Genomic DNA, 24,538 nt, shown 5'->3' on the forward strand with positions numbered 1-24,538 from the left:
AAAACAAACCATTTTTAAAAATGTGAAGTGTACGAATAATTCGGAACGAACGAAGGCTCAACCTCTCTTCTGTCTGACCTCTGCAGAATGCACACTGCTGAGCCCTTCCTCCTTCGAGAAACTCCCAGACATGGCTTTGTCCAGCCCCTGCCATTCCTCTGATTGGTTGCTCTTCCCTGGCCTCCTTCAGGCTCCTCACCTGCTTCTGGAGCTGCCAGCAGAGAGCTCCCCACCGCTCGGGCCTCAGGCCAGGCGTCTTCCCTCTGCATGGGTCCACCTCTCCCTGGGGATTTTGCGCACTCTCAGGGCCTCAGCTGTGACCTATACTCTGAGGATAGCCCCCAACCCTCCAGGGGTTCCAGATCCACATTCCCCGACAGTTTACATCCATGCCCCTCAAACTGTGGTCCAGATTCAGAAGCATGGGCATTCCCTGGAAGCTTGTCAGAAACATAGACTCCCAGGCCCCCACCCAGACTTCCTGACCCAGGATTCACAGTTTAATAGGATCCGGTGATGTGTTACAGATTAGGGAGCACTAGTCTATCCTACCCATCTGGACACCTCCTCTGTAGCTCACACTCAAGCTGTCCACGCTGAAGGCGGGCCCTTCTTCTAAGCCATGAATTTCTTCTTTGTGTTCCTCCCAGTGAGTGAATAGCTTCTGTCCAGGGTGGGGTGGGGGCGGGACGGGATGGAGAGTCCACATCCCCACCATGTGGCTGCCTCACCTAGTAATGGGCTAAACATGAGAACTCCCTCCCTCTCCAGGAAATATACGGATACTGAAAAACATCATGTCCTATAGAACATATATGGAAGCCACGCTAAACTTCACGGCCACACAAAAAGGCACCCTCCAGCATCCATATGATAGGGCTCATTTGAATCTCTGCCCTGTGCCCTTCCCCTGCTGTCCCCAGTGACGCTTAGTACCACTCCAAGCCTGCTGGTGTCTCTCCTCCAAACCAGAGGGCCCTTCCGTGAGGCCAAGATCAGTCCTGAAGCCTGACAGTCCCTTTCCATCGAGAAGGGTGTCCTCAGGGCCCTGAGAGGCCCCACTCAGTAAGAAAGTGCAGAGCACGGCAGGGGCCCGTGGCTACAAGTATGTCATGGGACCTAATGCAGGTGGAGTCCTTGGGTGGTGACACTCAGTGCAACTCTTTTGCTTCCTGAGCTGGGAAGCAACTTTGACACATACCGTAAAGGTCCGAATTCTCTCCATTGCAACATGATGCGCTCGAACAAAACTAGGATTTAGATAGTAGGAAAATGGGGTCGTTAATGGAATCAAAGGAAGATCTGAAGGAAAGAGAAATGCCTGAGGAATTTTGGGTCTGGGAGCTTGGATTCTGTGCTCCTAAGACGTTTTCCTCCCCGCTTCTCAGAGTCTCCTTCATTTTTCAAGGCCTCCCTATTGCCAGAGACGTGGCCGGAGGCATAGCTGATAGGTGGCATCCCAGCTTCGCTCCCCAAGAGAAAGATGGTTTGTTTCTCCCAAGGATTCTGATCAGCCCAGAACAGGCCTCATGCACGCTTTGGGCCATTTTTTTTTTTTTTGTGGCCTGGAGCATGAATCCCATTCTTGGCCCAGCCTAGGTTGCGGTCATGCATATCAGAGGCTGAGTGATGAACAAGGGTGTGGATAGTCCCTAAAAGCATCAACTGGTTTAGTGTTCTTATACAAGTGAGTCTTTGGGTTTCCTGATGTTCAGGACAACCCAGATGACCATGCACCAAAAATACCAAGTGCCCCAATGTCATTTTCACTCCAGGAAATATCAGGAGTGGGGAGGCCTGGCTTTTTCTGACTTGCCCTGTGAACTAACAGGATCACGATGCTTTAATGAAGATGCGATCCCAAAGAAATCCCAACCTTTTTCCCCCACCACGGCTGCTTTAGTTCAGGGCTTGGGGATGCCCTTTTTTGCTGCCTTCCTTCCTGCCATGATTCCGTGCCATGCCTGGCCTAGGTCAAAATTCACCACCAAATCCGAGAGTGTCTACTGTGCAATGGATTCTTGCTTGTTTTGACTTCATGTAAATATGCAAGCAATTGTCCCTTATGAAAAATGCTTATATAGGGGCGCCTGGGTGGCTCAGTCAGTTAAGCCTCTGACTTTGGCTCAGGTCATGATCTCATGGTTCACGAGTTCCAGCTCCGCATTGGGCTCCCTGCTGTCAGCTCAGAGCCTAGAGCCTGCCTTGGATTCTGTGTCTCCCTCTCTCTCTGCCCCTCCCCCGCTCACGCTCAGTCTCTCTCTTTCTCTCTCAAAACTAAACAAAAACATTAATTTTTTTTAAAAAAAAACTGCATATATATAGTTGTTTCAATAGATGCCTGATAGTAAAAATAAGATGAAAAACTTTTCCTAATTTCTATTGGGATGAAATAGATGAGATACTTAGGAAAACTTTTCCTAATTTCTATTGGGATGATTCCCCTTACTCATTTTTAGAAATAAATGTTAAGGCATGGTTAGTGGTTTATTTGATAGGGAATAATTCACCCATTTTTTTTAAGGTTTACTATGACAATAACATCAAGATTTATCACCGCAAATAAGCACCAGGGACAGATCACCCATTGCTTCTAGTTGTGAGCAGAACTTGGATGTTTGGCTTCTGGACATAATGGTGGGATGAGCTCTGCTTGGATGTTGACAGTAGCTTCCAGGATTCCTTTGGGAAGCGTTTTCAGTAGGAGGTGATGGTCTTTTATACTCGAGGTCCAGCTGGTCCCCCAGCCACACAGTGTCACGTGGGTTTGTGCAGCTATGAGCAGAATTCTGGAGCCAAAGTCTGAATTGAATCTAGAGCAACGACTTGTTACCCTAACTTGCAGCTGCCAGCTCTTCTTAGCGGAATGTGTTTCTTTCCACACGTCATGGCCCTCAGCTTTCACTAAATTTAAGGAGATGGGCTTGATGGGATTGAGTTCAGTTCACTTCTACAGTAGCCTAGGGGCCCCCTACCCTCTTGCTTCTCCCCACAATCTCCTCTTCACACACTTCACACTCCAACCCCACCTGGCATCCTCAGGCCCCACTAGCCCATATGGTTCCTTGTGCAAATGAAGAAATCACCCTCCTTCCTCAAAACACCATAGAACCATGTTCTGTTGGAACATTGCCATGATAAAATAGGATACGCTGCCTATGATAATTATGATATGCACTGTATGCCAACCATATAGTCTCCTCTCCTAAAGGATCCCCTGGAAAGTTCCAGACAATTCTTTCAAGTGGTATTTCTTCCCCCAAAGCTGCGTGGTTTATTCACTATCTTTGAAATCTGGCAGGTGGAAAGGGAATGAGATGCAGGTGTAGACCAGAGAGATCGACTTCCCCTTTGTAAAGTCAGGCTATTTCTGCTTCTAGAAAATCTACCTGCTCCCAATTTGGACCCTTTCCAATAAACCACAAGAGGTACTCATAAGCTATCATGGGTCTTTGGGAGTGTTACCGTAGAGCTAAGTTCACGGACACATTTATTTTTTGAAGCTATTGTAACGAGAGCCTTACACTGTAAAGAAACTTTCATTTCGAAAATACATACTGACTGTCACATGAATGTTAACACAGTGTAATGTGAAGCAATTTTATAGTATCCAGAATCTTGCGGTATTCATCATCCCATTACAAGAATTCTATGAGAGATTAAGTCACCTTACTATAAACGTGATAATTTATACTATACTATAATCTCTTTATACTATAACGAGATAATTAGGGAGTAAGAAACTTGACCAAGTTCGCACAGCTATACAGAAGGGCACAACTCACACTCAAGGTTGTGTTTAAAATATATAATTTACCATATATACATGATCCGTTACAAAGGCAAACAATGTCTGCAGTGCGCAGTGAATAACCGCCCAGAGCACACCCACCCAAGAAGTGTGACAGGATGGCTCTCTTCTAGAACGTTTCCATCTCCAGTGAGTTTCTGGGTGTTGTACCAGTCCTGCAGAGAAACTTCCACACAGATGTGTATACCATGCACCCCTGCCTGACCCCAACCCAAACACATTAGAAATCACCCATGAAGTTGAGTTGGACAAGGCACGTTCCAAGAGTAGGGTCTTTAAAACACATTTTCCCAACTCGGCTTGCACTTCTTACTCTCCTCCACTAGGGGAACCAGGCACAAAACTTTGCCCACATACGAGTGGACGTTCAATTAGAGCTGGTAACCTCAACACAGTTCCGAGGGGCCCGCTTCCTCCAGTGTGTCAATGGATGGCTAAGTCCCTCCCTTGCTCCTTTGGAGACGAGTAGACTTCTTGGAGGATGTAAGTTTCTATACCAATATAGGTGCACCCTGATGAGGGTTATGGAAGCCCTTTAAAATAGGGTGTGCTACTTGCCCTGTGGCCTTGGGCGATCACAGCTGGGGAGATGGCACTGGGGTATTTACAGACGGCTGACTGTTAGCCCCACAATCTGCCTCTCCGCCCTTAAATCACCAGGTTCAGTGCATCTGTTTAAAACAAGAGATGCTACCTTGAGTGATCGTTTGCAGTAAGCAGTCTGCTCTGCTCTAGATGCCTTAGGAACGTTCTGTGACCTTCTGAAAACCAACTAGTACATATCTGCCATCTCACACACTTTGGCCTATAATGGTATTTCTTCTAGCTATATGCTATGAGCTTGATATCACAAATACAGGAAGAACAGAAGATTAAAATAAGGTTTTTAAAAGATTAAAACCCAAAGAAAGAAGAAGAAAACACGAAGGGGTTTGGCTCAGCAGAACAATCTCCTTGGGTACTCTCAGAATCAGAGTCCACACTTCTCAGGGCTCAGACTCAGAAAATCTTGTCCTGGGAGGTTTGTCCAAGGTCGGTGGCCCCTAATCTTTTGTGGAGAGGAGCCTTGTACCTCGTGCCTCACACCTCTCCTCGAAGGCACCTGGAGCGCTGTTGGGAAGGGTCTCTCTGCCACGCAGAAGGCACGAGTGAAAATACAAAAATAAGGACTTTGTTTCCAAAGTGTCATAAATAACCGGGATGGCAGGTATTAAATAGGACCACGGAAGAGGGCACAGCATTACAACTTGTTCTCTTCAAAGAGGATCTGGGCGTAGACGGTGCTGGTGGGGAGGCCTTTGGCGGCCCGGTGGGGTTTGACCAGCTCCAGCTCGGCGTAGGTCAGGTTCTCCTCAGCAATCTTTGGCTGGAAGACAAAACACAAAACAATTCCAGCTGACCACAGGCGTTCCGCATCATATATTCATTCATCAGGGGTGCATTTTCATCGCATTCTGGGGACCCAAAGGGAAACAAATGGACAAAAATTTTCCAAGGACATATAAAAATTAAATAACATAACAATATAGATCTTATTGCCTTATAAAGAACACTATGCCCTATAAAGAGGCACTACGATTATTCTTTTTTTAATATATTTTTTAAGTTTATTTATTTATTTTGAGAGAAGAGAGAGAGAGAGAGCATGAGAGGGGCAGAGAGAGACGGACAGAGAGATGGTCCTAAGTAGGCATCACTCTGGCAGCTTAGAGCCCAACACAGGCCTCCAACTCATGAACTGTGAGATCACGAGCTGGGCTGAAACCAAGAGTTTCATTCTCAACTGACGGAGCCACCAGGCGCCCGTCACTATGATTTATTCTTGAGTCAACATAGAACACTAACAAAAAGCGATTAAACATTAGGTCACAAAGTAAACTTTAATTCTGAGAAGTAAAAATAATGTAACTAACAGTTTCTGATCAAAAGGAAAAAATAAAGATAGCGACAGAAACCCAAAATTCTAGAAATTAATAACAAAATTAGAATGAGCATTTTTCTCGAATGACTCAACCTGTATAAAACTAAAGTTTTGGAATATCTTGATAACAATGAAAAAAGAAAATATTACTTACCAGAGCCCAAAGAATGAAGTACTCACAGATAAATCATAGTCTTAAATATTTATGTTAATTCTATGAATTAAATGGGTCGAGCATCCAATTGAAGAAGTTAGAAAAGAACAAAATAAATGGAAAAAAAAAAAAAGAAAGAAAGACCAATACAATTAGAACCAGACTCTATGAATCAGAAACCAGAAAAACAGGGGCACCTGGGTGGCTCAGTCAGTTAAGTTCTGACTCTTGATTTCAGCTCAGGTCATGATCCCAGGTTTGTGGGATTGAGCCCCACACTGGGCTCTGTGCTGGGTGTGGAGCCTGCTTAAGATTGTCTCTCTCCATCTCCCTCTGCCCCTCCTCCCCTCAAAGAAAGAAAAGAAAGCAAGCAGGAAAACAGCAGAATTATAAAAATACCCAAAAGCCTGTGCTTGGAAAGCACCAATAAAATAAATAAACTGAAAAATAAATTAATAAAGATAAAAAGGTAAAAAGCACAAGTGAATAAAATAGGAAATGAGGAAGGGGATATAATGTAAATAAATTTTTGAATTAAAAAAAAAAAAAACTACTTTGCTCAACTCATTGCCCAAAATTATGAAATGCAGGATAAAGTAGGTAATGTTTCAACAAATATAAATTATAAACTCCAGAAAATATGAATGTACTAATTATCATCAAAAAAAGAAATAAAAGAAAGGAAAGAAAAGAAATAAGGAGGGAGGGAAAAAGGAAGGAAGAAAGGAAGAAAGGAAATATTGTCAAAGAGCTCTTTCTCAAAAACACCAGGCCCAGGCATTTTTATAGGAGACTTTCTAAAACAAATTCTTTTAAGGAAAAGATAATTCCAATGTAATTAAATTTACCCAGAGCATTAAAAGAGGAAGAAAAACTTCATGTATTTTATTTAAGAAAAATTTTTTTTTACATTAGAGAGAGAGAGATCAGGGAAGAGGGGCAAAGGGAGAGAAAGAGAGAGAGAGAGAATCTCAAGAAGTCTCCATTCTCAGTGTGGAGCCTGACCTGGGGCTTGATCCCACAACCCTGGGATCATGACCTGAGATGAAATCAAGAATTGGATGCTCAACTGACGGAGTCACCCAGATGCCCCTCCATGTATTTGAAAATAACCTCATTTATTAATGTAAATTTTAAATCAGATTGACTCAGAATGAAGAAGCAGATTAAAAGATACATAACCATGTTCCAGGAATGCAAAGATGGTTCAATATTAGAAAAATCTACCAGTATAATCCACTATAGCAACAGATGCAAAAAACCAATATGACTATCTCTATAGATGCTGAAAAAGCATTTAATAAAATTAAAAAGAATTTTTTTTTGTGAAAAACAACTTTTGAATAAAGGGGTCACCCGTGTATATTTTCTTGCCATGATTAAGGAACATTATTAAAATAAAGAATAATTGGTGGCTTATTATCGAGTGATGTCAGGATCACAGCACCATGAGCCATTCCTCTTTCTTTTCCTTTCCCCATCAATTTACAACTGATTGGACATCCACAACTGAAAAGAAAAGTGCCTCTGCACAGCATACCAAAAGACACCCGAGAGATCTGTCCATCTGTGCACTCAAAGGTGGGGGGACTGGACTGCAGAGGAGACTGCAGAGAGGGTGGGGGGCAGCAGTGGCATTGGCGGTAATGACAGAGAAGGTGTGGGCTGGTCCAGAAACCAGCCAGCACCACCTTACTGATACAGGAGGTAGAGGGTGAAGGCAGTGATGGGGGGGTGGGGGTGGGGATGGGGGTCTGCCTGGCCATGCGCATTATAGCTGGAGGGAGCAGTTGCTCTCTCTGACCACAGTGACTGGGGGAGGGAAAGGAACGGAAGGAAAGTGTCTCCTGCTGTCTGTCCCAGAAGGCAAGAAGCCCATCCTTGCGTCAGGATCCCCCTACGTAGCAGTGGGTACACCCAAAGCCCAAAGCACTAAGTACACACCTTCCCTCCTCACTCCTGCTCTGCCCACTGCCCCCCACCCCACTGCCAGCACCTTTGTTTTTTCTAAATGCATAGTGCTCCCAACCTTAGCAGCCAGTCAGCTTCCTTAACAGAAGGCAAAAACTTGTGCTATAGCGCCACCTTCTGGAAAACAAAAGGAAGGCTCCTAACTACCAACCTGTTGAACTGTTGGAATCAATGTTAACAAAACCTCACCTACATGAAAAAGGGTGTTCGCTACTTCAAATGCAGTGGCAGAGCCACTTCTCATCAACCGCCATGAAAAATCATAGTAATAGGTGAAAATCACAGTAATATTTAAAAAATCACAGTAACATGGTATCAGAAAAATAAAATGACAATTTCCAGTAACCAAACCCAAAGACATGGAATACAGTAATCTAAATGGTAATTCAAAATACTTGTAAAGAAGTTCAAAAGCCAAAAGAAAACTCAGAAGGACAGTACAGTGATTTCAGCAATCAAACTAATAAACAGAAGGCGTGCTTTATCAAAGAGGCTGAAATTCCAAAGCAGAACCAAACAGGAATTCTGGAGCTGAAGGACTGAATAAATGAGAGGAAGGATGCATTAGAACATACTGGAAATAGAGCAGATCAAAAGGAAGAGAGAATTAGTAAGCTCAAGGACAGAAATATAGAAATGATTCAGGTGGAAGAGGAGAGAGAGCTGAAATTTTTAAATAGTGAAGGAATTCTATGTGAATGATCTGACTCCATTAGAAAAGCCAAAATAAAGGGCGCTTGGGTGGCTCGCTCAGTTAAGCATCTGACTTCGGTTTTAAGCCCTGCATCGAGCTCTCTGCTATCAGCACAGAGCCCACTTCAGATCTTCTGTTCCCCTCTCTCTGTGCACCTCCCCCACTTGCTCTCACTCTTTCTCAAAAATAAGCATTTTAAAAAATTAAAAAAAAAAGAAAGAAAAGCCAACATTATGGGTATCCCAGAAGGAGGAGGGAAGAGAAGGGAAGAGAGCCTATTTAAAGAAATAATAGCTGAGAATTTTCCAGTCGTGGAGAAGGAACTGGGTATACAAGTCCACAAAGCTAATAGGACACCTTACTAGCTCAATGCAAAAAGACCCTCTCCAAGTCACATTAGAGTAAAATTGTCAAAAGTCAACAATAAAGAATTTTAAAGGCAGCCAAGGGGGAAAAAAATGATAGTAACCTAAAAAAGTACTCCTGTTAGGCTATCAGCAGATTTCTCAGCAGAAACTCTGCATCCCAGGAGAGAGAGGAATGACATATTATATGGGAAGATAAAAACTGTCAGCTAAGAATATCTGGCAAAGTTATCCTTCAAAAATGAAGGAGAAATAAAGGCTTTCCCAGATAAACAAAAGCTGAGAGGGTTCACCACCAGTAGACCTGCCTTACAAGAAATGTTGAAAGGTGATCCTCAAGCTGAAATGAAAAAAATGAAAGTACACAAAACTCTGATTAAGGGGATAAACAGAATTAGAATATGGTAACTCTTCTTTAAAATAGTATATTAAACTCTTAACTATAGCATAAAGTTTAAAGGAAAAGAGCATTAAAAATAATGGGAACAACTTGATAACAAAATCACAGTATAAAGAGAGATAATTTGTGACATCAAAAATATAGAAGAGGCAGAGGAAAAGGATGGAACTTTCTTTCTTTCTTTCTTTCCTTCATTCTTTCTTTCTTTATTATTTTTTTCAATATATGAAATGTATTGTCAAATTGGTTTCCATACAACACCCAGTGCTCATCCCAAAAGGTGCCCAAGGATGGAACTTTCATAGGCAAATGAAGATAAATTGCTATCACCAGAAAAAGAACTATTTTATCTATGAAATGTTTTATGTAAACTACAAAGCATATTTGGTAACTACAAAGCAAATATCTAGAAGATAGACACAAAACATCAAAAAAAGGGGAGGGGGGAGGCTATGCCAATGTCCATGCAAAACTACCTACTTACAAAGGTAGACAGAAACAGAAGGAAACAGAAACACGGGAAAGACAAAATAATCAGAAGGCAAAAGATAAAATATACATATCAATAATCACCATAAATGTAAATGGATTAAACTCACCAATCAAAAGGCACAAAGTGGCTGGACAGATAAAAAAAATAAGACCCAACTATATGCTGCCTACAGGAGACTCATTTCAGCTCTAAAGGCACATATGGGCTCAAAGTGAAAGAATGGAAGATATTCCAAGCCGGCTGAAATAAAAAATTAAGTATAGCCATACTTATATCAGACAAAATAGACTTAAAGCTAAAAAGGGTATTCAGAGACAAAGGTCATTACATAATGATAAAGGGGTCAATCCATCAAGCAGATATAATGATTACAAACAAATATGTTCCCAAAATCTAAGCAATGAAATTAAGTATATATTAATTATATTAAGTAATCAATGTTACTTAAGTTTGTAAGTATATTATATATTGGTTAACTGATAAAAGTAATTAAGTAATTAATAAAAGATCTTAAAGGAGAAATAGACAACAATACAATAATTGTAGGGGACTTCAATACCCCACTATCAACAATGGATAGATCATTCAGATAGAAAAATCAACAAGGAAGTATTTAAATTGAAACACACTTTAGAATAAATGGACTTAACAGACATATACAGAACATTTCACCCAACAGCAGCAGAATACACAATTTCTCAAGTGCACATGGAACATTCTCCGGGATAGATCATATGTCAGGCCGCAAAACTAATCTTAGCAAATTTAAGAAGACTGAAATCATAACAGCTATCTCCTCTGACCACATGGTATGAAACTAGAAATCAACAAAAGGAAAGTGAGAAAATCTAAAAATATGTGGAAACTAAACAGCACACTTTATAAACAACCATTGGATCAAAGAAAAAATCAAAAGGGAAATAAAAATTATCATGAAAATGAAAACACAACATATCAAATATTGTGGGATGTATCGAAATCAGTTCTGAGAGGAAAGTTTATAACAATAATAATATATTAAGAAATTAGAAAGCTTTCAAACAACCTAATTTTACACCACAAGGAACTACAAAAAGAAAACAAATGGAGCCCAAAGTTAACAGAAAGAAGGAAAAAGTAAGGATCAGAGTGCAAATAAATGAAATAGAAACCAGAAAAAATAATAGAAAGGATCAGTGAAACTAAGAGCTAGTTCTTTGAAAAGATAAAATTGACAAAGCTTTGGGGCGCCTGGGTGGCGCAGTCGGTTAAGCGTCCGACTTCAGCCAGGTCACTATCTCTCGGTCCGGGAGTTCGAGCCCCGCGTCAGGCTCTGGGCTGATGGCTCAGAGCCAGGAGCCTGTTTCCGATTCTGTGTCTCCCTCTCTCTCTGCCCCTCCCCCATTCATGCTCTGTCTCTCTCTGTCCCAAAAATAAATAAACGTTGAAAAAAAAAAAAAATTAAAAAAAAAAAAAAAATTGACAAAGCTTTAGCTAGATTAATTAAAAAAAATAGAGAAGTCTCAAAAAAATTAGAAATGAAGGAGAAGACATTAGAATAGATACTACAAAAATACACAGAATTGTAAGAGACTAGGATGAACGATTATATGCCAATAAATTACATAACTGAGAAGAAATGTGTACATTCTAGAAACACACAACCTAAGAAGACTGAATCAGGGAGAAATACAAAAGCTAAACAGATAGTAATCAGTAATTACTAATCAGTAATAATAATAATAAAAACCTCCCAACACAAAAAAACTTCAAGGCTAGCGCTACTGGAAAATTCTACCAAACATGTAAAGAATAATTAATACCAACCCTCTTCAAACTCTTCCAAACTATCAGGCAGGAGGGAATACTTACAAACTCATTCTATGCAGTCATCATCACTTTGATAACAGAAACCATACAGGGCCACCACAAGAAAAGAAAACTATAAACCAATATCCCTGATGACTATAGATGTAAAAATTCTCAAGACAATGTTAGAAAATCAAATTCAAGAACATGTTAAAAGGATTATACACCATGACCAAGTGGGATTTATCCCTGGTACGCAAAGATGGTTCAACATACACAAATCAATAGATGTAATTCATCACATCAATAAAATGAAAGATAAAAATCACATGATCATCTCAATGATCAAAATACAATATCCTTTCATGATAAAAACCATTAACAGACTAGATACAGAAGAAACATATTCAACATAATAAAGGCCATATATGACAAACCCACAGCTAACATTATACTTAATGAAGAGAAACTGAAAGCACTTTTCCTAAGATCAGGAACAAGTCAAGATGCCCACTCTCACCACTCATATTCAATATAATACTGGAAGTCCTAGCTAAAGCAATTAAGCAAGACAAAGCAATAAAAGGCATTCAAATGAGAAAGAAAGAAGTAAAACTGTCATTATTTGCTGATGATATGATTCCTATATAGAGCAAATCCCAAAGAACTAGTAAAAAAAAAAACTATTTCAGTAAAATGGCAAGATACAAAACCAGCATATAGAAATCAACTTTATTCCTTTACACTAATGATGAAGCATCCAAAAAAGAAGTAAAGAAAATGAACCCATTCATGATAACATCAAAAAAAATACTTAGGAATAAATTTAACCAAGGAAGTGAAAGATCTATACAACAAAGACTACAATACTTTGCTGAAAGAAACTGAAGAAGACACAAGCAAACAGAAAGATATCCCATGTTCGTGGATTGGAAGAATTAATATTGTTAAGATGGCCATACTATCTAAAGCCATCTACAGATTCTACTTAATCCCGATCAAAATACCAAAGGCGTTCTTCACAGAAATAAAAGAAACAATCCTAAAATTTGTGTGGAACCACAAAAAAAAACAAAAACAAAAACAAAAACAAAAACAAATAGCTAAAGCAGTCCTGAGAAAAAGAACAAAGCCAGTGGTATTGTGCTTCCAGATTTCGAACTATAGTACAAAGCCATAGTAAAAAACAGTATGATACTGGTACAGATACAGATAGATACATCAGCCAATTGAAAAACTCCAGCATATATGGTCAATTTATTTTTGACAAGGAAGCCAATAACACATAACAGTGAAAGGATAGTCTCTTCAACAAATGGTGCTGAGAAAACTGTAGAAACACATGCAGAATAATGAAACTGGACCACTATCACATATCACTCACAAAAATTAACTAGAAATTAATCAAAGACTTAAACATAAAGGTCTGATACCATGAAAGTTCTAGAAGAAAATGTTTGGAAGAAGCTCATTGATACTGACCTTGGCAATCATTTTTTGGAAATATCTCCAAAAGCACAAACAACAAAGGAAAAAAATTAACAAATGGGACTACATCAAACTCAAAAGCCCCCACAGAGCAAAAGAAACAATTAACAAAATGAAAAGAACCTACAGAATGAGAGAACTTTTTGCAAACTATATAATGGATAAGGGGTTGAAATATCCAAGTAATATCCAAAATGTACAAAGAATTCCATCAACTCAATAACAAGACAAAACAAAATCCAATTTAAAAATTGGCAAAAGAAGTAATTAGACATTTCTCCAAAGAAGACATCAAAAAGGTCAACAGACACATGAAAAGATGCTCAACATCACTCATTATCAGGGAAACGCAAATGAGATATCACCTCCTATTTGTTAAAATGGCTATCATCAAGAAGACAAAGACCACGGGAGCTGGTGAGGATGTGGTAAAAAGGGAACCCTTAAACACCGTTGAGAAGAATGTAAATTGATCAAACCACTATGGAAAACAATGTGGAGGTTTCTCAAAAAATTAAAAATAGATCTACCATGTAATCCAGCAATTCCACTTCTGGGTATATATCCAAAGGAAACAAAAACAGGATTTCAATGAGATATATGCAATCCCATTTTTTTTTTCAAGATTTATTTATTTTGAGACAGAGAGAGAGCATGAGCGCACTTAAGAGCCAGGGAGGGGCGGAGAGAAAGGGAGAGGCAGAAACCCAAGCAGGCTCCACATTGTCAGCGTGGAGCCTGACTTTGAGCTAGAACTCACGAACTGTGAGATCATGAGATCATGTGAGACCTGAGCTGAAACCAAGAGTCAGATGTGTAACCGAATGAGCCACCCAGAAGCCCCTTATACAATCTCATTTTATTGCAGCATGATTCACAAAACCAAGCTATGGAAACCACCCAAATGCCCATCAACGAATAAATGGATAAAGATGTGTTACGTATATACAATGGGATATTATTCAGCCATGAGAAAGGAAGACATTGTCCCATTTGTGACAACATGGATGGACCTTGAGCACATTATGCTAATTAGGTAAGTCATAGAAAGACAAGACTGTGTGATATTACTTATACATGTGGAATCTAAAAAAATTAAACCTGTAAAAAACAGAGAGCAAGATGGTAGTTACCAGGGGACTGAGAGGAGTCAGACAAGAGTGATGGTACTTAAGGGTAAAAACTTGTAACAAGTAGTAAATAAGGTACTGAGATCTAATGCACAGGATAATACATGTAGACAATAATATTGTACTATAGTTATGTAGTGTGATAAATATCACTGCTTGGCAATCATAATATATATATTATACATTATGTATACATATATTATATATATTATATATGTTACAACATATAAAGGTATCAAAGTAGCCTTGTACATGTGTATATGTAACTTACACAATGTTATACATCAAATTTATTCAATAACAAATATTCACTTATTTATTATATATATTATTAAATATTCACTTATTTATTATAAAAAGAATAGTTGGTAATCCAACTTGAGTGATACTAAAATCTAAGGCTGTAATAATTACACTACTGGGGTGTTGGCACAGGAATACACCTATCTATCAGTGCAACTCATGAGGAAGTCCAGAAATTACCCTGGAATAATAAAATAAAATATTATTTTTCAATACATAGTGTTAGGTCACTTGGGTAGTCCCTTGAAAAATAAATAAATCAAATCCCTACATCATTCTTTATACCAAATTCCAGATAAATTACACATTTTTAATGTGGAAAAGAAACTCATAAAAGTGCTAGAAGAAAATGTGGGGAAATTAAAAAAAATTTTTTTTAATAACCTCTGTGTATGGAAGGTATTTTATAGAAAAATCCAGGAGCAATGCAAAAAGATATGTATATCTTCATGCCATATACGGCATAGTATTCTCTAAATAAAGTCAAAGGACAACTGACAAAGTGGAGAAAATATTTGCAACTCATACCAAAGGGCTTTACAATTCAACAAAGATAACGGCCAATAACCCATTAGAAAATTAAACAAAGAACAACAGACTGGACCAGAGTGTTCATAGGGAAGGAAATACGTAGGCTCTTACACGTACAAATGAGACTGAACCTCTAGCAGTAAGAGAATCTCAATTGAAAATCAGACATCAGGGAATGCCTGGGCAGCTCAGTCAGTTAAGAGTCAGTGACACTTGATTTCGGCTCCAGTCATGATATCAGAGTTCATGAGATCGAGCCCATGCACTGTCAGTGCAGAGCCTGCTTGCGATTCTCTCTCCTCTGCCCCTCCCCCACTCACACTCATTCTCTCTCTCTCAAAATAAATAAATAAACTTAAAAAAATAAAATCGGACATCAGGTTTTGTCTTTCGAATTAACAAACCTTAAAGGAAGGTTGTCAAAAGGAACAGAAGAAACAGGTCCTCTTGTATATTGTTTGTTGGTACAAGCAAAATCTGGAAACACTTCAATGGACATCAGTGGGAGACTGGGATATTCATACAATGGAGTATATGGAGTATATTCCTTAAAAAGAATGATGGAACCATACATGTCTGTGTTACCATCATTTGTGTAAATATGTGTGTATATATGTTACATGCTTAGAAAACCCTTGGAACCTGCTTGAAAAATCAAGCACCTGATATCTATGGTTCCCTCTGGTAAAGTAAACTGGATGGCTGAAGGGAGGATATACCTTTGTGGATACCTTTTAAATTTTCTAGTAGGCATACGTATTTAAACAACACATTAATTAACTTTAATTCATAATCAGAAAAATAAAAGTCAGTCACTAATTTCTAGCCATGAAAGACATGTGACTTTCATTTAAGCAGCCTGCTTTTGGTTTTTGTTTTTCGGCTTTGGTTGTGCTATGGTTTTGTTTTGATTTTTTATTTTTTGTGCTTACACCTTGGATTATCTCGCCAAAATTCAGGACAAATAAACCATTCACATTCAATTTAAGTTTCTTAAAAAGAATACCTAAAGCAAAAAGCCTCTTTTCTTTCGAAATGAAGCATCATCGTAGAGATAGGGAGCAAGAGTATCTAAACTACAGCCAGTACCTACTCATCAGGGGCAACTAACCAGCAACCTTCACAAACTGGTCATTTTTCCATTTCAAAGTTAAGGACATTTATAGGGATGAGAGCCTCCTGCCTGTCTTTTGACATCAAAAGTCTTCACATCGCTTCTTAGTTGTCCATATATTACAAGCCAACAAAAATCCCGTTTACATCTTGCCTTACGGTTTAATTACATTTCACATTATAACGATTCCATTTAGAAATGCCATGTGTCCTCAAATAAGCACGCAAAACCCAACTCATGTAAATTTTAGAACCAGGATTTATGAAATCATATTGTCCAGGTGTTTTATTACATTACCTTGAAATTGCATTGTTTTCTAGTGTAGATTATCTGTTTATTCTTAAGTTATTCCATTACGTTTGGATATGAAAAATAACACTAGCTTTCTCAATACAGGTCACCAGGCTGGCTGGGCTGATGTGTTGTTTTCATACATTTTTATGATGTTCCTATAGTAAACATAATTCAATAAAGCCAAAGCACACTAAATAAATAATTGCATCTAGAAAAGCAATAAAAACAAATAAAATTAGTACTTTCATAAGTGGAAAGGTACTTCAATTACTGCTACAAGCAACAACCCACCATAAAATGTGTAGAATCATTTCCCTTATGCATATTTCTGGGATATAATAATTTGATTGAAGATACGAGGCAGCACACAGGAGCCTCCGAATTGTGAAGTGTATACAGTTTCCAACAGAAGATGCATAATATCGGTCCTTGGCACCTTTAAAGAACCTATTGTTTTTCTGGCACGCACAGTTGGCTGTCACCATCAACCATGTGCTTAATTACATTTCCCAGCTTGTTTAACTGGAAATAAATTCCTAATGGCCAATGAAAGGGAGTAAATGTAGACTCCTCACCAGTTCTTATCAAGCTACCTTTTTTTTTTTTTTTTTTTTTTTTTTTTCACTGATGCTTTAGTGGGAGGTTTAGGTGCATTGAGAAGTAGCTTAGAGAAAATTATTGGAATAATCAGTTACTGGTAAAACTGTAGAACTGGTGGTAAAACCAGGGGCCAGGAGCAGAATGTAAAGGCTAAAGCAGATGATGCAATGGGGCAGAGCCAAGGGTAGGACCCCACAGCAGGGCCCCACGTGTATTTCCGGCGATGTCTGTGATCTTAACAATTCGAATGTGGCCTGGGTATAAGCTGAAGATTCACTCCCAACATCTACGGCAGTTGGAAAACTGGAGCACATCAAGTGAGTCTCTGAAGATGAATCGAGAAGCACCTCTGTTCCCTGTGAGCTGCTGGCCCTCAACATGACCCTCTTCAAGACCCCATTCCTGCTCTTGGGGGTGAAGGGAGTACAGAAGGGCATGGGCACTCTAGTACAAGCTTCAACGATCTTGAACTAGTGGTTCACAAACACTCTCGCAAATGCTTTAGGCTGTACTCAGACACAAAGGAAACTCCTGGAAGCAGGATTTCCAGGCCTCAGACACCTAGGTCTGATGTCGCCGTGTTCGCTGAAAAGCAGGAGCAGGAGGAAACAGGGGGGATGGGACGCGGACCAACTGCTGGGAAGTTCTGACAGCGTCCCTTAGAAAAGGCCATACAGGGGCGCCTGGGTGGCGCAGTCGGTTAAGCGTCCGACTTCAGCCAGGTCACGATCTCGCGGTCCGTGAGTTCGAGCCCCGCGTCAGGCTCTGGGCTGATAGCTCAGAGCCTGGAGCCTGTTTCTGATTCTGTGTCTCCCTCTCTCTCTGCCCCTCCCCCGTTCATGTTCTGTCTCTCTCTGTCCCAAAAAAAATAAATAAACGTTGAAAAAAAAAAATTAAAAAAAAAAAAAAAAAAAAAAGAAAAGGCCATACAGGGGCACCTGGGTGGCTCAGTCAGTTGGGCGTCCGACTTTGGCTCAGGTCATGATCTCATGGTTCACGAGTCTGAGGCCCTTATAGGACTCTGTGCTGACAGCTCAAAGCCTGGAACCTGCTTCAGATTCTGTGTCTCCCTCTCTCTCTCTGCCCCTCCCCAGCTTGCACTCTGTCTGTCCCTCTCTCTCAAAAATAAATGAAAACATTAAAAATATTTTCTTAAGTAAAAAAAAAAAAGAAGAAGAAGAAGAAAAGGCCCTAGAACTTTCCAAACGTGAGAAGCAAATGCATCTGTTTGGTTGTATCTTCTTTTCCCTCTCAGCCTGCAGAGACCCCTGGTCAGTTTCTCTATTTCTCCAATAAGGGCCTGGTGTTTATGTTCAATGCTTGGGATCTTGTCTGTTCTAAACCTCTTTGTTTCACAGACCTGTAATCTCACTTTTGATACATTTCTTCCCAGCCAGGAAGAACCCATTCCTTAGTCTGGAAGGGGATTTGGTGAGCAAAAGGGGATGGAGTTTCAGATACAGACACATGTTTCTGCATTAAAGAAAGGCTAGAATGGAATTTTTAAAAATTCTTCTAACTTTCAGTGGGTGGAAATACTCCTGGAGAGGAGGCAAGGAGAGTGGCCCTGCGGCCATCATCTCATGGCTGAATGCAGACCATGGGTACAGGGGTAATTTGGACCTTAGTTTAAACGTCAGCTGTGTGACCTTCCCGCTGTCCTTAAGGACCTCCCAGATCCTAGAGTTGAACTCAAGTGCTCCCTGACAGCCACTGAGCCAGATTAAATTCCCACATAGTAAAACCTCAGAAGAATTCAGAAAGCATTATCACACAGTCCAGTTTTCTCATGCAGTGATAGAACCTTCTGGACTCCAACTGTAACAAAATCAGTTTGCAGTGAAATGCCATGTCTTCCACGGCCCATCTTTTCTGTTCTGCCAGTGGTGAGGCACTCAACAGCAGACGAGAACCCCCAGGTGGAGACCTCTGACTTCTAACTTAAGCTCTTCTTTTTTAGAGTATTGGTTATGGAAAGTGGGCCTATGGGGAAGGACTTACTTGATACGGCTAACACTAGAAAAGTCAACCCCCAAGAATTCAGAAGTTGTGCACCTCTTGGGGACACACCACGCTTTAAGCTCTTAATTTGGAAGTTTCTGAGTATTTCATTTGGTAGGTGTGTTTCCAGGATTCAAGCTAAAAGTTAACATTCCTACCAGGAGAGAGGAGAGAGAGGGGGTGGGCAGAGAAGAAAAAGGAGAGAGAGACAGAGATTGATTTAACATTCTACGCCAACTCCTGCAAAACACCATTTTTTCATAGAGATCACAGTTGGAAGTGCACGTTGAATTAAATTGCAGGAATAAAAGAAAAATACAATTGTAGCCGCTGCAAGTTCTCCAGTGTCATAAGTTCAATTGGGTAATACCATTATCTGAGCAAAAGATCAATAACTAGGACATGGGGATGTTTATGCTAACGTCACCTTAGAGTTAAAAAATGTGATTGCATTTCTACGGGCTGCACTATCAGGAATCTATTTACCCAAGAGAGAATTACATATTATCGAGGGCAGACTTCCTCTCCCCCCTTCAAGATAAGTGCTCATTTTTTATTCAACAGAGGAGTACCTAGTAAAACAAATTCTCCCCTCCCCACGCCCACGCACATAGGACTATGGCCACCGAGGAGGTGGAGGCTGTGTGATCAGCAAAGCTCTGTTTGATGGAGGGCCCTCAATGGGCACCCATAGGTCCAAACTCAGGAAAGAAAACTATGGCGTCACCTTTACTGTTCCTGTTGGAATCGACATGGCTTGGAAATGAACTTGACTTAATTTTGAGTTCCACAGGTCTACCGACTGGCCCACCCTGCTTTAGATGGGCTGTGCGTGAGGTGGCAACAGACTCTTGGTTAGAGATATCCATTGGACAGGTAGAAATAGGAAGCTAAGCAGTGATAGGCTAGAGCTAGAGAAGCGGCTGCATGCCAGGGCTAGTCACGATCTCCTTAGAGCTGAGACAGTTGGTCCACTGGGACCTCTGGCTTCAACAGCATAACTGATACCAGAATCCCCACCCAGAGGTGAGGGCTGGAATTCAGTTGCACTCCCGAAAGCCAGCATGCAGCTATGACTGCGGACATAGGCTCCTCTTGGCAATCTGAGCCAGGGGCTAGACACCGGGACCTTGGTCACCACACAGGAGGACACAGGCATGCTATGAGGCACCACATGCCCACTTCCTCTGTTGCTTCAGACATCTATAAGCCTTGGGATTATATCTGCCCAAATTCCTACCCGCTTCCTGGCTTTCACGTGATTATTCAGTTAACTGATGGCCAATGAGCCAGTGTTCTCTACAGCTTTGGAAGGTTTGGAAAGGATCTGGAACTCAGGAGAGAAGTTTTGGATGGAGATTAAGATTTCAAAGTTGTATCCAGGTTTTTGGCACCGTGGGTTGGATGAGGTCACTTGGAACTCTTGAGCAGAGCAAATTTGCATCACGCTCTCGACTCTGGAGAATTCAAAGGATGTTTAGCAAAGCACATTCCCAGAATGAATTTGACATGATGGAAAGTCACATGCCCCTGGCTAATTGCTCTGAGGACACACAGAGGTGACCAGCCATAGGACCTGCTAAAGCCAGGCACAGAAAAGCCAGAGGCTTTATAAGTCATCAGACAGATGGAGGTCTCTAGATTTCACCAATGTATGTTTGGAAGCTAAAATGTGATTATAGATAAATCTCTTGGGGAGGGTCTTGACACATGAAACTTTTCATAGTGGCACAGTGATGGCAGTGAGAGCCCCATGATCTAATATAGTCACTCATGTTCTCTTCCCCATGGACCAGAGATCTATGTTTTCCCAGCTTCCTTCCAAAAGTACTTTTCCTGGCAATATTATTCAAAAGAATACTTATGTTTAGAAAAAGAGAGGGCTTGGTAATCTCCTTCCATAGGAGTCTGCTCTGAGAATCTTCCATTTTGAACACTCAATCTTCTAATCAGCTGCAATCGTTTTGTTTTTTTTTTTTTAATGTTTATTTCTCATTTTGAGAGAGAGAGCGTGAGCGGGGAATGGACAGAGAGAGAGGGAGACACAGAATCCGAAGCCAGCTCCAGGCTCCAAGCTGTCAGCACAGAGCTCGATGTGGGGCTCAAACTCACGTACCACAAGATCACGACCTGAGCTGAAGTCAGATGCTTAACCGACTGAGCCAGTCAGGTGCCCCTCAACTGCGATCTCTAACACTCTGACTCATCAGACTGTTCAAGGGTCTGTCTGGTGGTACTTAAGAGCATGGATTCTCAGAGACAGGAAGACTGCCATTTACTAACTGTGTGACCTCAGACAAGTTTCTTACCTTCTTTGTGCCTCCATTTCCTTATCTGTAAAGTGAGACTCATAATGGTATCTATCCTACAGGGCTATTGTGAGGATTAAATGCATTAATACATGTAATGTACTTAGAAAATTACCTTGTAGGTAAACAGTAAATGCTACACAGGTGTTCAATTATTATTACTATGATTTTTATTATACAGTACAGACAAGTGTTGTTTTGACAACTTGTCCCTTTGAAATACTTAGAGGCAGAGAGAAGAAGACGCTCAGAGATCATTTGGAAAACATCACACACCAGATTCTGATGGATGCCACTGGGCCTCAGGCCAGTGTCAAATAAATCTAGTGATACATGTTTTTCATAGTGGTAAAGTTAACCTTTCCTTTTTTTTTTTTTTTAACTTTTTAAAATAAAGTTCATTTATTTTGAGAGAGACAGAGAGCATGAGCAGGAGAGGGGCAGGGAGAGAGGGAGAGAGGCCTTTGCTCCAAGGGGGCGCCCTCCCCGTCAAACAGTCTCTCCCTGGCTCCTATCTGCTCTATTGCTCTGCAGAGCACGTATCACCTCTTGGCCTTATAAAGTACGTTCATTTGGTTATCTTCTGCCTTCTCCCACTAGAATGAACCATAGCACCTAGTACTTAGTGTACCAACAGTTCTAGGCAGAAAGTACTCTTATCATCAGCCTCATTTTATACATGTAGAAACAAAGGCACAGAAACAGCAGCTTGAGGTCAACAGCTAGTCAGTGGTGGGTGGGGCTGGTGCCAGAGCCAGCCTCTAGCCACACCGCTCAGCTCTGCAAAGGCAGTGGCTTTGTCAGACATTTGCTGCTGCATCCAGTAGTGTGCTGGGAAATTGCGAGCCGCTGGCTGTCCAAGAAAAGCGTTCTGGTTTATAGCCTCTGCTGATTTACAACGTGTAAATTTCACGATGCCAAAGACATTTGTTCTCTCTCGTGGGTATGAGTGGGCTGGAGCACGTCACTGGCTGTAGCTTCTAGGGAGACACCTGACTCAGGTGCTATCTGGCACACAGGAGATACTCAATGCACATTTTTAAATGAATGACTGAATGAGTTTAAGACACAGTGAAAGAAAACCAGTCTGACGCTGCACTGAAAATCTTCCTTTGAATATCCTTGGCCTCAGAAATGCAGGGAGGGGACGCTCTTGGGAAATCATGAGCTGAATCATGGGACTTTCTTCTCTTTCAGCCTATCCTGGGTTCTATGCAGACACTCTACCAAGAAGTAGGATACCTGGGTCCTATTGCTTGGAATCATATAAATCTGCATATGGCTTTAAACTTCATAGGTTAAACTATAGGCATATGATAATATCAGATAGATTGATAGAAAGAAAGAAAGAAAGAAAGAAAGAAAGATGATAGATAATAAACTATGATACTGTGACACTTTGAGTTATTAAAAGAATGGGATAGATCTCTATGTACTGATGTAGAAATATAAGCCTGATATATTGTTAATGAGAAAACAATTCAATGTGTGAACATTTTATTTAAGATCATTCTCAATTTGGGGCGTCTGGGTGGCTCAGTCGGTTGAGCGTATGACTTCAGCTCAGGTCATGATCTCACAGCTTGTGACTTCAAGCCCCGCATCAGGCTCTGTGCTGACAGCTCGGAGTCTGGAGCCTGCTTCTGATTCTGTGTCTCCCTCTCTCTCTGCCCCTAACCCACTTGCATTCTGTCTCTGTCTCTCTCAAAAACAAATAAACATTAAAAAATTTTAAAAAAAAGATCATTCTCATTTTTAGAGAACTTGGCAGACAGAAGTGTATTTGTCATAATCCATAGCTGTGACCTACACTGACTGTGGGCTGACTGTGGATACACTTCAGGAATATATAGAGAAATGTAGATGTAAGTTTGCATATACACAGAAAACTGTTTAAAGAATAGAAGCTAGGGGCACGTCAGTGGCTCAGTCGGTTAAGTATCGAACTTCAGCTAGGCCATGGTCTCATAGCTGGTGGGTTTGAGCCCTGCATCGGGCTCTGTGCTGTCAGTGCAAAGCCTGCTTTGGATCCTCTGTCTCCCTCTCTCTCTCTGCCCCTCCCCCCCTCAAAAATAAATAAGCATTAAAAAAAAAAAAAGATGTATTGGGGCACCTGGGTGGCTTGGTTGGTTAAGCGTCAGACTTCGGCTCAGGTCATGACCTGGCCGTTCCCAAGTTCAAGCCCCGTGTGTTCGAGCTCTGTGCTGACAGGTCAGAGCCTGGAGCCTGCTTCAGATTCTGTGTCTCCCTCTCTTTCTCTACCCCTCCCCCAGTCACACTCTGTCTCTCTCTCTCTCACTCTAAAAAATAAACAAACATTTAAAAAATAAAAAAAAACTTTTAAAAAGTCTAAAAAAGATGTATTAAGAAAAGAAAAAAATAGAAGTTAAATTCCCAACAGCGGTAACTGCAGAGAAAGAAGAGCTTATGGAAGGAATTTCACTTTCTATTTTAACAAATGGATATTCTGAACCACCAGCTCCACTCCTGCACCCCACTTGGAATCACCATCTGCAACTTTCATCATATAAAAACCCATCCAGCGAGGTCGAGACAGAACACTCCCAGGCCTGGTGAACTAGGACCATACGGAGAGCTTTCGATGACAGACAGCAGAGCCCAGAGCCTGGTGGGGAAGAACAGGGACCCAAGGCCAAGTGCCGGATCAGACCCCACTCTGCCGCTCCCTGGTGGGGGAAGCCTGTGCGGGTACTTACCTCCCTAAAGCTCCTGCCTCATCTGGGAGGCCGAGACAACAGCCGTGCTTAGGCCAGGGTTGTCCCAGTGTTTCTTAGTGACAAGCACTGGGACGCTGCCTGCACGGGGGAGGGCCAGGGAAGTGAGTAGGTGGGTCCTCACCCTCAAGATCCCCTTCTTCACCATCGCCGTCACCATCTGCATCACATCACTACCACCACTGTCATCGCCATCATCACCACTAACATTACGTCACGGACACAGCACGCAGGGCACAAGCCGGGCACGAAGGCCAAACATTGGACCAGCAGCAGGCATATGCCAGCTCATCAGCTGCACTCGTACGTGATGTGGACAATGGGCACACGTGACTGAATTTGTAGTCGGCAGGCTTCACCTTTCCAGGCGTGCTCTCATCATAAATTCATGAGGCTGTCATCTTACTGCCTTTTGGACATCACCTGTGCCTGTTGG

At 41.1% G+C, this 24,538-nt stretch overlaps 1 protein-coding gene across 1 annotated transcript in view; it reads right to left on the reverse strand.

Annotated features, from left to right (window-relative positions):
• Positions 1-3,793: 3,793 nt before the first annotated feature.
• The window catches only part of VSTM4 (V-set and transmembrane domain containing 4), a 98,857-nt gene continuing 78,112 nt past the window's right edge, over positions 3,794-24,538 (reverse strand). Inside the window, exon 8 of the mRNA XM_047826502.1 lies at positions 3,794-5,177. Within this exon, the coding sequence (XP_047682458.1) occupies positions 5,052-5,177 (126 nt within the window). The 3' untranslated portion in view covers positions 3,794-5,051. The remainder of the gene's footprint in view (positions 5,178-24,538) is intronic.

Source organism: Prionailurus viverrinus, chromosome D2 (assembly GCF_022837055.1).
Source record: "Prionailurus viverrinus isolate Anna chromosome D2, UM_Priviv_1.0, whole genome shotgun sequence".
Classification (NCBI taxonomy): domain Eukaryota; kingdom Metazoa; phylum Chordata; class Mammalia; order Carnivora; family Felidae; genus Prionailurus; species Prionailurus viverrinus.